Genomic DNA, 22,096 nt, shown 5'->3' on the forward strand with positions numbered 1-22,096 from the left:
GGACCACCAGTGTAATTTACCCTTCTTTTTTATATCTAACTTCTTAAAATAAAATTCTTTTCACCAAACCCGTGCAATGCACGGGTTCAATAACTTAGTATATAGTAAAACTAACTTTGCTTTGCAATAAATGTCATCAATAAATGGCATTAATATTTAAAATTAATATTATAATTTATTCATTTATATATACTAAAATTGACTTTCCAAGGAAAATAAACATATTTTAATTAATTCAATTGAAAAAATAAAAATAGAAAATATTAAATTTCAAATCTATGAAAGATAATATAATTTAAAAATATGAAATACTAATCGGAAAATGCAAAATTCTTTTAATCAAAAGTAAACAGTGGATCATTAGAGTTATGAAAAAGTTATAATTTTTTAAAAAAGTACAAAATAGATAAAAATGAAGTTTATGAACAAAATTGTATCGGACTTTCAATTTTATTAGAATAACGTTTTCATTTTATACATAAAATTGATGGTCATGTTAAAATTTTAAGTAAATCAATTCTATATAAACTTTTTTTACATAAGTCAATCCTATATAAAACTAATATTATATTTTGATATTATAAATTATAAATTACAGTGCAAGATATATAAAAATAAGCCCGTGCAATGCATGGGAGTAGACTAGTTTGTATTGATGGCACGCAACACCATCTACCTTGGATTGATGACTATCCCTTTCTAACATTGGGTTATTATCAGTCAAAGCTACCGGGGGCCCATAAATGCCCGTGGGCTGGCTCGATATTGTAATTTTTCTCAGGAGCATGTAGTTACTCTTTTTTGTTTTTTTGTTTTAACTCATTGTTCACACTACTTGATATTAAGAAGTTCAATGGGTTCTGGCTAATCCAAATTCGATTTGGACCATTGAGGAGTTTTTTTTAATAAAACTTTTCTTATTGTGGATTTTTTCTATTTATAAGACTTAAACATCATATAATTAATTTTTGTTGCAACAACTATAATATACTTGATCGATGGCATAGTTCCATTCCAAACTTATCTCTTTATATTGTATGCACCATGACATTTGGAAGCCCAACGAGCCTTGACTAATGCAGTTCGAGTCGGTCAGGTTATAAAAGGGTAAATATCTCATGGCATGGATTTTTTTTTCCATTTACAAGATTCGAATTCGGAATCTTTCTTATGCAGAATAAATACCGAACTATTTGAACCAATCACGTTGATTCTTTTCAGTATGTTAGTTCATTAAAGATACGTGTATGTATGTTTGCAATTGTAAATGATCAATTTTCTTCAGAATTTCATGTATAGGAGGGCTCTTGTGCACAGTTAGCCACACTTCCATATACACAATTAGCTAGTTTCTTCCTTAATTTCTCAACATATATATGGTAAATATCGAATCACATGGACCATAGACATGTAATAAGTGCAGATAGGGCTACATATATGGGGCTTTGGTGAACAACAAAGAAACTATTAAATTTCCATTAAGTTTATACGGATATGGGCACATATCCACTTAAAAGCTCAAGTTGATAAGTGTTGGTACCAAAATCTCATATTAACTAATGCTTATTCTTTCATTTTTTTCACGTGAGATTATCATTTCCAATACTTGCCCTCACGTATAACGTGTGGCCTATTTCTGTTTACGTGTTGTCATGTGCCCTTAAACACCCGCCCTCAACAACTGACATCGAGTAGGGCTCATGTTTCGTGCTCGGGCAAGGGGGCTAACACAGGGCGCTCTTTTTGGCTACTCTCGATATTGGGTCGGCGTAGTGTAAGCCCACATGGGCATGCTAAAGTATAATCCGCTCTGATACCATATTAAATTTCCATTGGATTTATATGGATCTAGGCTCATAGCCCCCTAAAAGCTCAAGCCGAAAAGTGTTGGTACCCAAACCTCATATAAACTCGTGGTTATTCTTTTATTTTTTTTCATGTGGGATTATAATTTTCAATAAAAACGAATAGAAGATATTTATCTATATATATACGTGCACATGTTGTCATGAGATAATTCAGATAGACGGATTGATCAATTTGTGGGGGACGGCCAGGTCATACGTAGTTTGGAGATAAATATATTGCGATGACTTTTAAGTTGATCAGCAAGATAATCTGGTAGATCCATAAGTCGCAATCTACAATCTGGTGAAGTGTGAATAGATAATATATATAAGGATGATCACAAGTGACACTGCATGATTTAGACCTACCATCATCCATTTAGTGGCCATTATTGTTACGTTTCCCTCCTCCACATCATCCGTCTCATGCATTTTTCTTGAAGTTGAACTCAAATGCATATGCTTTGAACTTTTGTCAAGCTGAAACTTTTGACCTTATAAAACATACTCCATGGTGCTGCGGTCGAGCTGACCACAATAAATGCATGATAAGCATACTCAAAAACTGGTCTCCATGTGCCATATCGATTTACCATTCACAAAGTTTACAAGAAAGACTTGCTATGCATATAGAAAACTGGCCTCCATAAGCCATTCATGATGTATAAAAGAATATTGAATATACCCATTAAAGGGAGCGAGATTTGTACGTACGTGATGGGGCTAGGGCAAGAACATATATATACATATATATGTATATGCATCGGGCAAGGTTTAATTTCTTGAAACATACATAGACATATGCATATAGCTTATATATGAGAGAAGTGAAGGCAAACAAGGCAGAGGATGATAGATAATTCGATATTATATTACATTAAACCAAAAATGTATAGGCAAACTCCCATTTTCACGCTTGAGCTAGCGACCTCTATCTCTTTTCTAGCCAACAAACCCATTTAGGAATTTTCTTCGACTTGGGGCAATGTCTATCCAATCTCGATAAATGATCAGATCGAGATGAAAGATTAGACATGGTTGGGCGTACGTCTTACTCAATGTAGCATTCAATGATGGTGATGATTTCTGTATATGAAGTTTGATTGATTAATCAAAGTGGGTGTATAATGGAGTGACGCACGCCTTCGCCTACGCATGTTTTCGCTTAATAACCAATATATTCCAGATTCGATATTCTTTGAAGATTACCAGTGCTTCTTTATTATCTATTAAGATTTCTATTTCATCTTACTAAACCCACGATCCTCCCTATGTAACAAAAAAAAAATTGATTGACTAATATTCCAATTAATCACTGGGGTATTTGGATGAAGTTGGCAATTTGCGTTATACCATGCAAGAATTTAAAACATATTGAAAATAGTTTGTGATCATAACCACATCGATGTTTGAAAATGAATTAGTTTCAATCGATTATATTGAGAACAAGTCATAATTTCATTTTATATAATATACAATTCTATTTGTAATATATGGATATTTCAAATTGGTAGTTATGTTTCCCCTTTCTTTGTCCCCCCAACCCCTAAAAGTCACTGTGTTCTAGTCGTTTCTCTTGGACTTATCTATGATATTATGATATTAATTACACAAATTAAATTGAAATGTTTAATTATTATCTAAAACACACCCGAAACCCTAATCATCTTCTTTCTTTCTTTTTTCCGGGTAAGAAACCCCAGTCATCTTTGATTATGTTGATATTTTTTAATCATATCCGGAAAAGAAAGAAAGACCTGTGGCTCAATATATTTGAGATGCCCAAGAAGTCAGTCGTCTGGAATTGGCTTGGCCCCTTGGAACTAATATAGTGGTAATGAGTAGGTATCCCCACCAGCAACACGTGGCACAAACCCAACATCTCTTTCCAACTCAGGGAACAGGTGAAAAATATTATTTAAGGCCAAGGGCATGCATTGAGACAAAGGGTCCATCAATATATTCCTCAAATACATACATATTGAGTGGAATATCAAAAATGCTCTCATGTGTTCAAAGATGATTGGATGCTCATGCCCGAATTATTAAATCTTTGAAAGGAACGACCAACCTTTCATCAGAATATAAGGAAACACAAACGTACACCAATAATCCATGACAAATTGTACTTTTTTTCTGTTTATAAATAGAGAGAACTTGGGAACATAATCAATGTCCTCTTAGTCCATTCCTGCAGCTCATATTTGTATATATTAATATTATATATACATATACGCAACTTTTGGGCCAAATATATAAAACATCGGAGGTTTCAAATGAACTGATTTGTCTAGTTGGCTATTTGAGTAAAGTTGACATCCTAGCTAGATAACCCAACATTAATCGGACGGATGATCGGGACAAGTTTGAACACTGTTGTTAATATTATATTGTATACACCATGAATATACTGGTTAGTTAGGTGGGTATACATATATACCATCTACATGCATCCATGCGTACTCATCAAGCACAATGTGTGTTGCCAACACATGAAAGATTTATATCAATAGGTTATAATTGCAATAAAGAGTTATATAGCATGAATGTGATTATTTCAGTTACTTCAGGTTAGTTGAAACTCTTCGTACTATGCATTTAGGATAGGTGATATACTGGAATTGTTTATATTATTGCTATGTATATATATGTATATGTATATATATATATATTAATGCACATATATTGGGGAGCACACTGTGATAGTACGAAATTATTGATATACGCTTATTATTTTATGGATTACAATTAAGATAGTGAGGTGATGCACATGATCAATGAATGGAATTATAATTATTAAAAGATCAAGAGGAAAAGAAAATCTAATCATAGATTTTGCGGACCAACTCGAAAGCTGATGGTAGGGTTCTGCCGTTCTATCTTATGCCATGTGGATGACAGAAACTGGTTCGTCGTCGATTATAATAAAAAAAAAAAGAGGGTTTTTTTATTAATTCATTATTCAAAGCGACATTGATAATGTATCTTCAAAATGCTCGATCAATATCTAGATACGTGATCTTATATGTTTGCATCTGTGTAGATATATATATATATGTGTGTGTTTAATTATTTTGCTTCTCTTCGTCTAATCGTGGAGCCCCAATATTGCATGGGATAGAACGCAATCTTATATAAAATTAAAGAATTTAAAAATTTTAGAAAAGTTCACGTATAAAAAATAAAACATAAAGTTGAAGAACTCACATGCACGTAAAAAGTTGAAGAACGCGCATCCAGCTGTGGTAACAATTTTTTCAGAGCTGGACAATCATAATTTATGTATGATATATTTACTATTTATAATGTATCATATATAATATAATATATAGCTAACACATCATATCTATATTTGTAAAATATTAAATCTGATTTTCTTAAAAAAATAAATATAAAACACACCCTATCTTAGAAAAAAACATGATATAATTTGTTTTTTGAAAAGTTTATGTGGTATGTTTTATTTGAATCTTTTTATAATATTTTTAAATTTAAAAATTTTGAAAAAAATAATTACAAATCCCATATATGTTTTGAAATATTAAATAATTTTTTTCTAAAAAATTCAAAAAACCGTAATGACTAGTCTCATAAATCTATATTTATATATTTTAAAAATTTTAAAAATTGATAATGTATCTTCAAAATGCTCGATCAATGTTTTAGATACGTGATCTTGTATGTTTATATCTGTGTAGATATATGTGTTTAATTATTTTGCTTCTCCTCTTCACATGGACATAATATATATATATATATGTGTGTGTGGTTGATTTTATTATATTTATTGAATGACTAAAGTAGAAGCACAGCGCTACCCGCTGTCACATCACAAAATACTAGATTCATACCTCCACAATGCACAAGATTTGATGTATATTTAATTTTTTAAGGTTCAATTTGATGCACACTTAATATCTCAAAATTCAATTTGATGTAAAAAATTTCATAAAGTCGGATTTAATGTGCACTTAATTTTTAAAGGTTCAATTTAATGTAAAAAAAATTTTGAGATCAGATTTAATATAACATGCATATTTGGAGGACCAATTTATCAATTTACTCTGGATAAAATGGTGACCTAACTCTGTCCCTTTTATAAAATTCCAAAAGAAGTATGACAGCGATTATTTTATGTTTAAGATGATTTCTTTGTCGGCTTGAACTCCAAAGGGGTCTTATTCCACTTCAAAAAAGTTAGCACCACTATATACATACATATATATATATATATATATATAGATCTATCTCCTATCCCAACTGCTGTACCTAGACGAACGATAATGCAAAGGATAACTCTACTCCAGTCGATAACCTCCATCTACTTAGACGGTGCTCGTAACACTACCGGGATTATTTCCAATTTTTACCCTGAAACTGCCCTAACCGTCGGAACTTACAAACGGGTACACCTTAGGACTTCCCCCGGGTTACTACAAACGGTGAATGTGTAGGGTCCATTAGAGCGACTGGATGGACATTAGAGCCTATTACACTACTTCTTATGCTAGCATCAGTTCATTGTGACGTTGGATCTAGACTTCTACAGAGTCCTGCGCTATGGCTGCCTAATTACTATGTTTACCAGTTTCAGTTCATTATATAGGATATGCAAGAATACACTATTGGGATACGGCTACATGAGTTTCTACCAGCCATGAAGGCGGTTCTAGATGATATGACCTACGAGATCTAGATGGATCTAAGTACCCTAAACGGAATATACATCCTATCCCCACCTATTCTTGGCTCTGATACCATTTCAGCCAGAGATCTAAACGTATATATTCAGTCAATTGTCGCCCCCATTTTTAAGTATTAAGTAGCAGCTACATTTCAATAAACAAATAATTCTGTATATATCTAAAACTGTCTATAAGTATACTTCATGCACACTTCAGCACATTTCATTCTCAATATAGTTTCCAGAAGAATGAAAGGTGATAGTGAAAGAGGAGTAGAAATGTATATGATATATACATATGCTAATTGGATAATGCTGTACATATATATATGTCCTTCTTATATGGAGAGGCAACATGTTCTCATTATTAGAACGATTGATCCAACCATGTAAGTAGCCACCTTTACGAGATATCTCCGCACAATAATTTCTCCTATAAAATGTAATCGGAAATATTAAGTTTTTTTTTTTGGTTAAGAAACTACAATTGTCATCTCTTACTATATATATGATTGTCACCTTAATTAATCTCTCATATCATTTTGTTTAGAACTCATTATTTGAGACGTGGATATATTACATAGTTCTTAGACGGCGCGCATGCACACGCACACATATATATATACATAAGTATATAGCAATTGCATCTTGGCTAGATCGTATATATTAAGCACAATCCATATGGGACCTCTCCAAGTCCATAACTATATATATTATGTATATTTTCGGCATAGCCCATAACTATATATTAAGCTAGAACAAATTAACGAACTACTATTCTTAGATAGGCTTTATATCACCATTTATATAATCCCATTACTAGCTAGCTATATTGTGCTTATTGATCTAAATGAATTTCCATGAATAGCTAGCTAGGGTCTTAATATTATTTCATGGCCGAAAAGCAAAAATTACTTCCAACTTTTTTTGATGGACAAAGCAAAATTAGCAAAAGCAAAACTAGAGGGAACTCTACGTACATATGTAACTAACTAATTAAATTTCTAGAGAGCGACAAAGAATGTATAACACAGTAGTATTGGTGTATATTCTCACCTGTCAATTAATATGTTACAAGTTTGATTCTCGTTGTCGGACTAACCGTGCACTTTTATTAGATATTAATGATTTTAATTTAATTATACTAGGTCAATGTGTGTCCCTTGTGAATTAAAAAAAATTTCTAGAATGTGGTTAATTTGGGGCCAAGACAATCAGATATGTGATGTATACATGTATAGGCCAGCATGCTTGAAAGTAATAACATGTGTGAATGACTGAAATTGCGTGTGGGTATGTAGTATGTATCCATGTCTCTGCGGGCGGAGGAAAGGTCTCTGTCATGTTCCCACCTACCATTTGCAAATTGCGGGCAGAGATCTGTCCATCTTTCCACATATAATGCAATGGGTGTAAGACTAATAATTACGAATCGAAGATTAGATGAGGGTTTTCGGGTAAAGACGTGACATGAAATCTGAGCATCACTGCGAATGGTCATAAGACAAGCGTCCCCCATCATTTATCTAATTATTCTTAATTATTATTATAATTCTCTCTCTCTCTCTCTCTCTCTCTCTCTGGCAATTAGTCAGATCAGTTGCGGCTGCATGTATCTGTAAGCAAATACATATGTATGTATGTATGTATATATATATATATATGTATAGTCATCTTTATACGTGGATGGTCACGATCAAATCAATAGATTTTGTCCACAGTTACAACGTAACTCCGCTCTTGATAGCGATCGATGTCATTCTTATATGTATAAGATATTATATAATAATATTGAATTATTTGCACCTACGCTACGTACGTAGATATTCCCTCCTCTTCCCCAAAGTTTCATGCATGAATTAAGTAGATGCTACTTAATTAATTTACATCTCATCTAATTCTCTATATGCACGTACAGTATATGCTCTGCTATTATTGCCTTATGAAACTGAATGTTCTGGTGAACCAAGTGATGACTAATTAACGCAAGTTTATGTATATGTAAGCGAGAATTTTCATAAAGTACATACTTACACTAATTAATAAGGGGACGAGATTACACAGAATTTGATTAATGAGATCTCATGACTGTACTACTACTTGCAATCAATAACTTCACGGGAAGCTGCACCCTTGCATTCATATATATTAATGGTTTGTACCAATTCAATGCGTGGAAGATCAATTAACCGGCCAGGAAAACAATTTGACAATATCATCAATAATATGAAAAGTAAAACGGACGAATATTTGCTCATTCATGCATGCATAATTTTAATTTTAATTGAGAAAGAAGAATTCTATCTTTTATATATATATACACACACATATATATGCAGAATTATACACAAATTAATTAATTAATGATTATGTACGTAATGGTAAAAAGCATAATTATGGTATGGTCAATTCATCATCATCACATTATAAAAATGTGCAGAAATCATGAAACATGAGAGGTGAGGCTAGATGCTGCCAGGAAATTGAAACGTATGCCATTGATATCGAATTGGCCGTTGGGGGATACTTTTGAGATTATTGTAATAAATGTCTATATATATACACATTATTAATTATTGCGCGAGGACAATGAAAATCTGTACAATATTCTGCTGCATGGCTCTAGCTGGACATGATATATGATATGATATGCATCCACACGAGTCATCACACTTAAGGAAGCTTAGCTAGCTCGACTGATCCAAGGACCTCAATTATTATTGGGTACCCAACTCAAAAACCACATCTTTTTTCACGTAATCCAACAGAACAGCACAGCACAACACAGCCCCTTTAGAAAATTCTATTAATAGTAATAATCATATCATAATTAATAATTAATGCCACCACCCACCTATTCCCATTGCCATTTGCCATTGCCACCGCAACTGATCTCCCTCTCCCTCTAGAACATATCCATCTGTACGGACCTTCTTCTTGCATATATACTTGCATGGGCCCCACATGAAATTGTCCTCCTTGCCCAGGATTTTCCTGATCGTCGATACATATATATATATATATATATAGCCTGTCCCACATCATTTATCCTCATCTTCATTAGCTACGCAGCGCATCCAAGATGCCCTAGCTTGCTAATATATAGCTCGATCGATGAAAGCAAAACCACTAAAGTTGCTATCTATATCTTTGACGTTAGTATAATCTTTGGCGAATTTTCCATGCATGCCACGAGTGACCACTGTCCAGATGATGAATATATTTGCTTATCTCGGCCCCATCTTCTGATCTCCATATATATGTCTATTATTGGATCTTTTTCGTCCATTTCTCGCAGTTTCGCAACATACATAACAAGCAAGAAGAATGCGGAACCACTTTATATATGTATATATGTGGTTATAAAGATGCTCATCTAATTTCACAATTGATACCTATGGAGAAAATTCCCATCGGTGGCCACAGTCCTCAGTACTCGTTATTACTGAATATATATATACATATATAGCTTGTTTATACATTTTGAAAGAATTCTTAATTTTGACTTCGACTTTTAGTCGTCGGTTATCGTGGTTAAAACGAGTTGTACTAAAGATCTAGGTATCATTCAGAACTTCTTTGTACACTAGATGGGTGGATATTGATAGATGTTGAGGAGTAAAATGGAATAAATTCCACATCGGAAAATAAAAGGAAAATACATGAGTTAATATATAACTTGGGTACCACCACTTATTACATTGAATTTTTAAGTGGATATGGACCCAAGCTCGTATAAGCCAAATGAAAATTTAATATGGTATCAGAGCGGGTTACGCTTCCGCATGTCTACGCGCGTATGCGCATGGACTCACACCACGCTAGGCCCAGTATGTCCGAGCACAGCCAAGAGTGCGCCTCGTGTTAGTGTCCCCTCGCCCGAGCACGGAAGATGAGCCTGGCTTGAGGTCAATTGTTGAGGGAGGGTGTTTAAGGACAAGTGACAACGTGTAGGCAAAAATAGATTACACGTTGCACGTGAGGGCGGGTGTTGAGGAGTAAAATGAGATAAATTCCACATTGGAAAAGAAAAAAGGAAAATAAATGGGTTAATATATGACTTGGGTACCACCACTTATTAACTTGAATTTTTAAGTGGATATGGGCTCAAACTCGTATAAGTCCAATGAAAATTTAATAATGGATGTACGTATCACTAAAAGAAACATATAATAATATACACCGAAAAGGAAAAAGAAAAATATATGAATAATATCGTGGTAATTTTATTTTTGATCGGGACGTATTATGTACGTTAACCTTTTTATAATTATGTGCGCGCCTTCCCACGTTTCTTTTTCGGGGAGATTATGAACTAAAATTAGCAATTCCATTGTTCCGTGATTATAATTTAGTACATATATTCTGCATTCTCTTTATAAAGATTTTTAAAAGGATAACTTGCCTCTGCGTGGGATAGCTTGTATATCTTTATTATTAGTGGATTTTTCATCATGAACTTCGATCGGTCTCTGCTATAGGCTTCTACCTGATGATTCAAAAGATAGAAATGATGATAAAGTTGAATTAGATCAAACAAACCCCATATCCAATGAGAGCAAGCAAGCTCCTCTTAGTCATCAAAATTCCAAGAAATTGTATGGACTAGCTCGAGTCACCAATCACTACACTACAGGCCATGGCATCAAACCAAATCAAAAGAGAGGATTTAGCTGTACGTAATGGTCCCATGTATTATGACTCAAAAGAAACAGCAAAGAGAGGGTCATTAATTCATTATATATATATATATAACATACTTCAAAAAACAATAACAGTCATAATTGAAGTGAACTGGCCGTCGCCCATTGGCCACACTATAGGTCGTACAACTATGGGGAGGAATCCCCTTTCTCTTTTGGTTATATGCGTGATCATTACCCTGAGAAATGAAAAAATTTAGCAGCACCGAAAAAGAGATGTAACTAAGTGATATACATTTTAAATTATTGGAAATTTAGGATACGTCTGTTTTTCAAATCAATCACTTACTTTATTCAATTAAATTCTATTTTTCTTCCAATTCAACACTACAATCATTACTATTTTATCTTTTTATTTCATTTAATAATAATTTTTCGTTCACATTTTTTTAAAATATTTTTATGATTAATTTTTTAATAATCAATTTATCATCTACTTTCACATCTATATATATTCTCATTCATCTATATATTTGTCAACGTTTATATTCTCACTCATCCAAAGAGATTTATATTTAATTCCTTTATATGGGACTCATGTGCCATTTTATTTCCTTCGTTTTAGTTCTTTGCTTTGCCCATCAAAAAGTTCCAACCATCTCCTATTCGTACATTCCATATGTATATAATTAATTATATGATCTAATTAGGCATCCAAATTCTACTCGGGGGAAATGAGTTCCTTTCGGAGTTTACAAGTCATTGATCATTGATGTGCATGAATTTTTCGTATAGGAAGTTAATTAAGCATACACAATAGTGTTTTTTTTTTTTTGCTGAGAAGATAAATGCATACACAGCTTATGATGAAGAAATTGTCCCAAAAGGAATATATCAAGCACCAAACACAGTACATATTATTTTATAAAAATTTTATTATATGTGGATTTGATAATTTTGGAAAGAACCATATATATATATATGGATATACATATAGATATATTAGTTTATACTCCAAAAGAACTTTGGAGATCGTGATGATGACTTTTCACCTTCCCCAAGTTTCAAATGCTTCATTAGATTCTATTTATGTCGATGACTCGATGGCCTTTGCCTCTACTAGCTAGATTCTTTTGACAGCAATTGAAAGGACTAATTTAGTTTAATATAAATATTAGAAAAGGCTGTCCGTCATTTTTTTCCAGTAATAATCTCTTTCACGACTGGCTCTGTGGTACAAAACATATTGGTAAAGGAATTAATTTTCATCGGAGGATCTTAAAAAGAGCAAATTGTAAAGATTACGGTTGTGTTTGGTTTTAAAATTGAGTAAAATTGAATTTTAGTTTTAATTGGTTTGTAATTGTTGTGTTGTTAAATTATGAGAGAAAGTGTGGAAAAGTAATGAATAGTTCATATAATTTAGTATTAAAAATTGAATTGAATGGCTAAAAAAATTAAAGAAAAAGAAAAAAGTAATAATTGTGTTGTTAAATTGAAAATAAATGGAGTTATATGAAATATAGTTAAAAAATATTTTGAAATCAAACTGGCTTTAATTACATCACTTCACTGTATGTTGAAATAATTATCGATAATGGAATTACTTATTAAATAATAAAAGCCTGATTATTCAATAAAAAATTATTATTTTATGAGATGAATCATTATTTGATAAAAAAATTGTTTTTTTATTATAAATAAGCCTTATAAGTCTAGAGAAATTTATTATTTTACATACAATAAGACTTTTGTTCTTTCAATAATACAACAAGACTTGTTATAAATTGCAAAATCCCTTACCAAATTGGTGTGTTTGGTTTTAGAGTTAAGTAGAGTTGAGTTTTGATTTTAATTGGGTTGTAATGGTTGTGTTGTTGAATTATGAGAAAAAGTGTGAAAAAGTAATGAATAGTTGAGAAAAAAAGTAATATTAAAGTTAGAGTTAAAATTAAAAAAATGTGACTATAAAATCAAACGGAGCAAAATCCGAATGAAAAATTAATTTACTTCATTTTTAACAGTTTAGCAACTTGGGGGGGGGGGGGGGGGAATGTTGATTAGTTGCTGAAAAGACAGTATCAAATTAAATGCCAAGTAAATGCATTAGAATATACATATGGACCTACCAGCTCTTTCCTGGAGGGGACAACATATTCCTACTTGTGGCCATATTCAAGACAAGAATTGTTAGGTCAATCTTCGTTGATTTCTTCCCGTAATGGTTCTTTCCATCCCTATCTTATTGAAAAGCAACAAAAACTGTGTTTATATTGTCTATATATATATATGTGTGTGTATCTATATACACATATATTATTATATGTCTATAACAAAGAGTATATTTACTGCTTGGATACCATGGGACTGGGCACTAGCAAACGTATGGGATTGTTGAAGTGCGAGTATTAGGAGGACTGAATCTCTCAAAAGAAGGCAGATAATTAAGTTATTAGATATTACTAGGGGAGTCTAATAACAATAAAATATGAAAGATATAAGGGTGAAAAGTAATTATAAGAGATCAACTAAAAATATGCATGGCCTTAATCGTGCTATGGTATTAAGATTGAGCTTTTAGGTTTAGGTGGCGTCAGCATCTCTCCATTTTGTATATTTGCTTGCCTGCAACTTCATCCTCTTCTCGTATAAAATGTAAGAACCCTTTAGTGTATAAAATACACTAACCTGCCATGCATGCATTCGATAATGTAAATCCTCATCCAAATCTCAAATCAAACTATCCATATTCCAGACTCGTAAATGGGGTAAAAGAATCACTTTTATCATTTCTCCTTTATTGAGTTGAGTATGATTGCGGATCCGATATCGGAAATGACAGATCGTTGAAATTTGTATGTCTGGGACTATTTGCGTCAGATATATATATATATATATATATATATATATATATATGTTTGTGAAGGTTTAACAGCTTTGCCCCTCCATTGCCCCTGGAAACAACAGAAGCAACAAAAGCCATTGGATGCCACGTCCAATCGGTATCCATCCCTACCATGTTAATAAAACTGAAAAACAAAAAGCCTGCAAGGGGGGTGGCACGTCCGTTGATCCAGGAGAGGAGCCGGGGGTAGAATGGTCCAACGAAGTCTATTTAAGGGAAGAGGTCCTTTTCCAAATAAATCATCAATCGCGGGGACAGAGAGAAAAAATCGTCCCTCCCTCCCTCCCTCCTTCGCTTCCTTTTCCTCCGCAAACAAATACAAAAACAAAAACAAAGAGCTATAAGCTGAGATCAGGGAATTCAACCTAAGAGATCCGTGTCGCTATCCCGCCGTCCACGTGGTGCCATCCCTCTACTCTCATACTAATTATAGGAAACCCGAAACGACAATGGCCCCCTTCCCAATCTCTATCCGTCTCCCATGGGCCACGTGCCTTCCTCATGAAAACTCTCGCGCTCCTCTAAAAGCGGTCTTTGTACGTTGCCCGTTCAGCTCCCAACTTTTACCTTACCCCCCCCCCCCCCCCCCCCCCCCCCCCCCCAACTTTTACCTTACCTGCGCGACGCGGCCCCTTGTCCTTTTGGCCCCCCGGACACTCTTCGCCTTCTCATTGGCCGCCTCTCCCGGGCCCCACCCCCCTCTCACTAGCCCAATTCAATTCGAGAAGCCCTTAACGTAAAAAATGTATTCCCCTCCCCATCTTTAGTGTGGGTCCCACTCCACCCGCAACGCCACGTTCTCCCCCTCCCGACCAATCCCCCCCACTCCTCGCTTTTCCAAGTCCCATTGTACTCACACGTCTCTGCCTCCACACGTGTCGCCCCCACAGTCCCTATATATTTCTCTTCCTCCCTCCACAACTATACGATAATACTGCAGCATAGCGTTATATTATCGCTCTCAGTCTTCTGCGATTTCGTCCTTGGTGTTGTTTTGTTTCAATGGTATAGGAGATCATCATAAATGAAATGAGATATAGTGACCATATCTCTCATCAGTTTCCTTCCTAAACTCAAACAACTAGCTCGATCGATCTCTGTAAGTTCTTTACGTTAGTGAGAGAAGGAAAAAAAAAAACAGACTGATGGACGGTAGAGGAGGTTGTTGTATAGCTCGATATGCGACGGCTGGAGGTGCTTACGATGCTTCCAAGGTAGACCGGATAATGCTCAGGTTCCGCCCTATTGCTCCGAAGCCTAGCTCTGGTGGGTCTTCTTCCGGCGCCTCTTCCTCGGAGAGCAATAAGGCTGACTCTTATGTCAAGACCGGGAGAGGCAGGAGACGGTACGTTCGATCATCATCGGACAAGAGCATCAGCAGCAGCCGCAAGCGTTGCAGTGGGAAACGGAGGAAGCCAGCTGCTTTCCCCACCCCCACCGACACCACGGACGTCGCTTCATCGGGAGACCGCCAGGCAGTGGTGACTCTGCCGCTGTTGCCGGAAACGCCGGAGCTCGGCAGGCCTGAAAAGGAGGAGGAGGAGGAGGAGGAGGCGGGGGAAAAGAATAATATTATCGCTCTAGGAAGCATCAGTTACGGCGTCAGAACTGCGAGGCCGGGGACGACCTTTGGCGGCAACTTGTGCTTCGTCCCGGAGGCGTCCAGAGAGCAGCAGCCGCACTCGTATCCGGATCAGTTGCATGGCGCCACGTGGCTCAACTTCAACAGCCATGATAGAGCAGCACTCCTGCGGCGGCCGATCTTGAGGAAGGTGGAGGCGTGGGTGATGGTGGAGTGCGTGATGGACACATGGGTGGACGGCTATGCCATAGGGCGTACGGACGAAGAAAAGAGGAGGAACCTCGCGGCGGACACGTGCCCTGGGTTTGTATCGGATGGGCTTGGCCGGGTGACGTGGACAAATGCGGCATTCAGGCAGACGGTCGGCCAGGGGGAACCCGGTGTCGACGTGGCAGTCTGTCTGGTGATGAAGGACCAGGGGGTTCCCGTGACGGTGGGGCTGCTGGCCCAAGCGGCCGCGTTCACCTGCAGGGTGAGGATGCAGTACGCATGTGGGAAGGAGAAGGCCGGGTCATCGCTGACGCTGCCGTGCGACGTCTGGAGGATGGATGGTGGCGGGTTCGCATGGAGGCTAGATGTGAAGGCCGCTCTCAGCCTCGGGCGGTAATTTACTTATATATGATATGATAACCTGCGGATATACGGCGTAACAACCATGCCCCTTAATTATATATCTCAATGAAGACCCAGTCGAAAGCCCTAATATCTCCGGCAAGCTTTTTTCTCTGATCTGTAAATATAAATATTTTTGGTGTTTCAATGTAACTTCACGCACGTCGTAAGTTCTCTCTCTCTCTCTCTCTCTCTCTCTCTCTCTCTCTCTCGTTCTCCCTGCAGAGATGGGGCGTTTTAATTGGGCTTTGTTTTTTCTTTCCCCCCCTTTTTTGTGGTACGTAGATATTGCGCTTCGGCTTTTAACTAACAGAGATTAACGAGGGAATGGAGTCAACCCGAGTAATTAATATGCAGATGGTACGTGATTTTATGTAGATTATTTACCGTTTCTACTTTCTACTTTGTCTGAATTAGCACCCGAGCTAGGCCAACGACCTAACTGGGAATTGGTCTCATGGCAAACCAAAAGAAGATTTAACTGTAGCTGGCTTTTGGTATCTGGTGCTGTAGTACTGTGGCACGTCTGTGTAATCACCACAAATATGCACGCTACATGAATTATTATATAATGATGGAAGATCGTTGTGTGCTGAGGTTGTTCTGCGAACTAGGTATATACGTATATATGCTGCGATCAATTAATATATATGTGTGTATATATATACGTAGACATTAACATGACGAATCCGTATAGTTGTGGCCATGACATGATATATATATATATATATATATGTATGTATGTATCTATGTATGAAGCTTCATCATGATGATGATCTCTTCGAGTCTGCATGTGTCGCTCTTGCAAGCTCACCATGTGTCCTCCCCAGTAGTACTACCCTTACGTATGAATTCTCTCTCTATCTCTCTCTCTTCTCCCCTCTAATCCTGATTGTATGGTGTGTAAAGGGTGTATCTCATCACATTATATCACCAAACATATATATATATAAAAGTATTTTTGTTAATAGTAGATGTTTTTAATAATATTTTTAAAAATCAATAGAAATTTTAAAAAAATTATTGGCTTGTGATATTATCATGGTATATTCGTTATAGGACTTTCTGCTACGTAATTGTATTTTTTACTATAAAATTGTATAATCACATATTTGTGCTTTGGGAGCTAATTAAAGCTAGTTTGTATTACCGATTGGATCTGTCAAATTCCTACCGATAATTATTAAGCCTATCGTTTTTTTTCTCAAACAAAACAAAAGGTCATTTTTGCTATCAGAATTCAGTAAATATTAGTGCTACAACTTACAATTTTTCTTTCTTTTGTACGCGCGTGTGCTTTTTTGGTTTTTCCCGGTTGATATTAGCGATCAGTTTTCCATGAAAAGATAGATCTGGATCTCGATCGGGCGTTCCTTGTGTTTGGTTTGATAAGTGGTTTCTCTCATTTAAGTTTCTGGACCAAAGTATGGTCAGTCTCCTTAATTTTTAATATATATATATATATATATATATATATATATTGATTCATCTCTGCCAAAAAAATTGTTCGTATGAGTATTATGATGATTTTAATCGTTTATTATAACAAGAAATAGAATATCACCAACGCATATCTCCTACTTTTCATTTGTTGCAAAATGATTGGTGTTTTTATCATACCATGCTAAGAAGTGGTGTCAATGAAAAGTCTCTCTTTCTCTGCTATTATAAAACTCGAAGATCCGTCTTCATCTCACTTTCGACTTTCATTATTTTCCATATAGCACCGTGTATATCATAAGTTATTTTCATTCAATTGATACGAGGGTATGATAATGAATTTAATAAAAGCACCGCCTGTTTACATTCCTCCTCTTCCCTCCCTTTACTCTCCTTCTATCCCATAGAGAGCAACATATCCGTACTACGCGCGATGACAAACATAAAAAATACTGAAGATTATAAGCATGGCTGCACGATACCAAATCTAAGCTATTAAATTACAAATCAAACATACGGAAAATATAGTTTAAGAAAATTCCTAGTTAAAATTTGAAATTGATTTTTCAATTTCAGAGGTAATTTAATGATATCAACTTTCTAATTAACTGAATTTGAAATATTATTTAAAAGGAAAATTTGCGAAAAAGAAGAACAAGGAAACCTAGAAGATGGACGGATGAAAGGGGATAGAAAGAGAAGAAAGGTGGGGATGGGGAGGGAGAGGTGGGTGCGTAAGAGAAAATATAAGAAGTTAGGTAGTTATTTGAGTGTGTATATACATATATATATTGTGGTTATGTATAACGGACGCTTATGACCTAAGTATAATATTAGATATAGCAAAGCTAAACAAAGTAGTATAGAAATTCCACTGACGAGAATCGAATCCAAGATCTCGTGATTATGAGTTCTAACTCGTGGTATTGTACCAAATCCCCTTACTCTGATAGGAAATACAACATAAAGTTATACGAGGGTGTGGCCGTCTGCTTTTTACACTGAAAATGTTTGTGTTATTTATCCATTTGGAACTCCATTCAGTATAATAATAATAATAATAATACATGGCTTTTTGAACGAGGCCAGCCACGGCTAGTTGTTTCATTATTATAATATAATTACATGTCGCGAGTTCGGTTTGATCCTTTTTTCTCGCGTGTGTGATTACATTTTCGAAGTTCTGCATTTCGAGCTGGGCTCTATATATGAATTATCTAATTATTAAGGAGGCTGTTGCCCGATCAACTCCGCGGCTACTTGGGATCGGTCGCACCGGATGTGCTGGTCCCACTACAAAATGGATGACATTATGTAGCTGGAGTCTCGTGGTTATATATAGACCGGTGATGTGAGATATCAGGAGATAACTGTTTCGCAAAATCTATTATATGTTGCGTTTGATTTGTTAGTGTGATTTTAAAATCATAATTTTGATTTTGATTTTGATTTTGATAGTGGAAAAAGACAAATGAAATAGTATTATAAATTTGACTTGAGAAACGTGTATTTTTGTTGTGTAGTGTGTTGAGTTAAAATCAAAATCATGATTCTAAAATTAGTTTCTCAATTCAAACGGGTAGTCTTAATACTTAGCTATCAGCATGTCAACAATGCTGACAAGTCACTCATTTATGAGGTTTCGGTTGTGGTTAAGATTCTAAAATCTACATCCTCATCAAAGATATACCAAGGCGCCCATCCGTGCATGCACGAACAGATCGAATATTAGCTAGCTTAGCTACTATATACGTTAGTACTAGTTCCAATTAATTTTTATGAATATGGATCGAATCGTAGGTGAGAGAGGTTGGGTTTTTGTTACCCACAGAGCCCACTCACCGTAATGAATTCATTAAGTCCCCGGCCCAAACTCTTGATTACAAAAATGACGTATCTATCTATCTATCTATCTACCTATGGGAAGAATTGCCCGATGAGCTGCATCACCCGACCAATGTTAGTCGGCAGTCTCTGCAGATTGGAATCGATTTTTTCAAGATGTTGAAGCCCCATCGCTTCTTTTTCTTCTTTTCATTTTTCAACCGAAATTGACACGGCGCGTTCAAAGTTGGTCTGTCTATTGATTGAAGTCTTCCTTTATATATATAAACTTTTTTGATGAAATTTATATATATATATATATATATATATATATATTTCTTTATATATATAAACTGTGTCAATAATAAAAAAAATATAAAAAATTTCTTACTCTCACAAATTTGTTTAATTTTACATTGTTTTAATAATTTATTTTTTTATTATATATTTTATTTTATTAATTTTTAATGAATAAGATACGGGAAAAAGAAAGAAATTTCATTTGTATATGTATACTTGTTTTATAAATCAATTTAAAAATAAAAAAATATGTCATTCAATTCGTCAAAATGGAAAATGAAATAATTGATCCTATTAGTATGTTATATGTATTTCACATATTACTTTTTATCCACAATCCCGTCACATGGAATATTATTTTTCGATATATTTTTTTTTTCAACATCCTAACTCCTGCACAGTTTGTTTGTTTTTTTAACACATTTAAACGTGTTAAATATATAATATGAATATATCTTCTTTCTACCTATGTTCATTTGTCCGTAATACGTATTAATTTTCCACTTTCGATTATATTGAAATTGACCGTGCATCCGACGGCTCTTATGACCCCGTTAACATTATATGGTGTCATGTTAGAAATTGCCATAGTTAATAATGAATTATCTTGGAGCAAATTTTTCTTTTTGTAATTTTGCTTTGTTTGTTTATGGATTTAAATTATACTTTAATTAACTCTACTTTACTTTTCCTTCAATTTAATAACACAATTATTACTTTTTTTTATTCTTTTCTTCAGTGCAATAATAGAAGTGTGCAGGCTGGGGTACTCTGTTTTTTTTTTTTACGATATCCGGAACTACCCTATAAGGGACATGTTTCAAGATTTTGGAATCGGACCCTATCCTGTCGAAACTTAGAACTGGAACCTGAATTATACTACATGTTCCGGATACCCTTTTGGAACATGTAATTTTTTTCTCTTCAAGCACAATAAATGAAATAAATAACTAAAATCGAAAAGATTTCATTTCACAATCATGCAAAACAAATAAATGTCGACCTAGATTAATCGATCACACCCATCCACAGAACTAAAAGATTATGTAACTCTCATTAGGGTTATATAATAGACAAAACAAATACCCAACTAAAAGATTATGTAGCTATTTAGTAAAAAAAAAGATAATGTAGCTCTTCTTAGTAGACAAAACAAATAAATTCTCCTTAGGATTATGTAGATACTATATCACACATAGAGAATTATATAAATATAAAATAATTTTTTCAGAAAATATAAGTTTCGGGTACCAGTTCCGTAGGTGCCCTGCATGTTAGAATCGGAACCAAAATATATTTTCATCTGTTCCTTAAATTACTACTCAGACATTACCATATTTTCAATTGAAGTTACTCAGACCCTACTCTAATGAGTAGGTTCCAACCGGTTCCGGATATACTTGATATCCATGCACACCCTTATTCAATAACAAATTATCTCATATATTTTTTATTAATCATTATTATAATTATTTTTTTAATACTAAAATTTTCAAATTATTCATCACTTTCTCTCTTAATTTAACAACACAATCATTATTTTTTCATTTTTATTTTTAATTTTTATTAATAAATTTTCCCACTCCACTATATTTTTTCATCAATTCAACAAAGTAATTTATCTTTTCTCTTATTTAATAATAAATTTTCACATACTTTTTTCATTTACCATTATAACCTCATATATATATATATTAATATTTAGAGTGGAGTCTGCACTATTACCAAGGGACACCTCAATTTCGAGCAAAATTTTTATGTCAACCTCTTCATGCTATTATTACACGTGGTCCCCACGTGCCACATCAGATGGCAGTGAAAAGTCGAGGCAGACACGTGTAAGCAACCTCGGAGTAAGTTTCCAGAAGTTCCCCATATTAGTATATGTATCTTTTTTTGTCCACTCTACTCTCTGTGGGGATTTTGCAGCACGCGCGGATGACAGTAAACGTGTCAGCCTGTCGAAATATCGTAAGCGAGTAGGACACTTTTCTCCGTCAAGTGGTGCGGGGATACATTATTATTTTGTTTAGCGGCGGTCGACATTAACTTAATGCATTTATTAGTTTATTATTATATTTTATTTATTTATTCTACGCGTTCTCCATAGACCGGTGGGACATGGGAGGAGAACACCGCCCGTTAGATCCGATCAGCGGTGGTAAATAGATCTAAAACGTCAGCCTTACGATCCCACGGAGTCACGTATGAACGGCTAAGATTGAATATGGTGGCGGTGTGCGAGGCTACTGGGCCACT

General features: G+C 34.9%; 1 protein-coding gene across 1 annotated transcript; it reads left to right on the plus strand.

The window, feature by feature from the left end:
- The first annotated feature begins 14,883 nt into the window (after nucleotides 1-14,883).
- Nucleotides 14,884-16,840, plus strand: LOC116212642. Its single transcript, XM_031547275.1, has one exon. It carries the CDS (start codon nucleotides 15,225-15,227, stop codon nucleotides 16,266-16,268), a length of 1,044 nt encoding a protein of 347 aa, XP_031403135.1. The 5' UTR covers nucleotides 14,884-15,224; the 3' UTR covers nucleotides 16,269-16,840.
- Nucleotides 16,841-22,096: the final 5,256 nt, after the last annotated feature.

This window comes from Punica granatum, chromosome 7 (assembly GCF_007655135.1).
Source record: "Punica granatum isolate Tunisia-2019 chromosome 7, ASM765513v2, whole genome shotgun sequence".
NCBI classification, from domain to species: domain Eukaryota; kingdom Viridiplantae; phylum Streptophyta; class Magnoliopsida; order Myrtales; family Lythraceae; genus Punica; species Punica granatum.

Coding starts and splice junctions, on each gene's coding strand:
- LOC116212642 (XM_031547275.1), top strand. CDS start 15,225: ATGGACGGTAGAGGAGGTTGTTGTATAGCTCGATATGCGACGGCTGGA.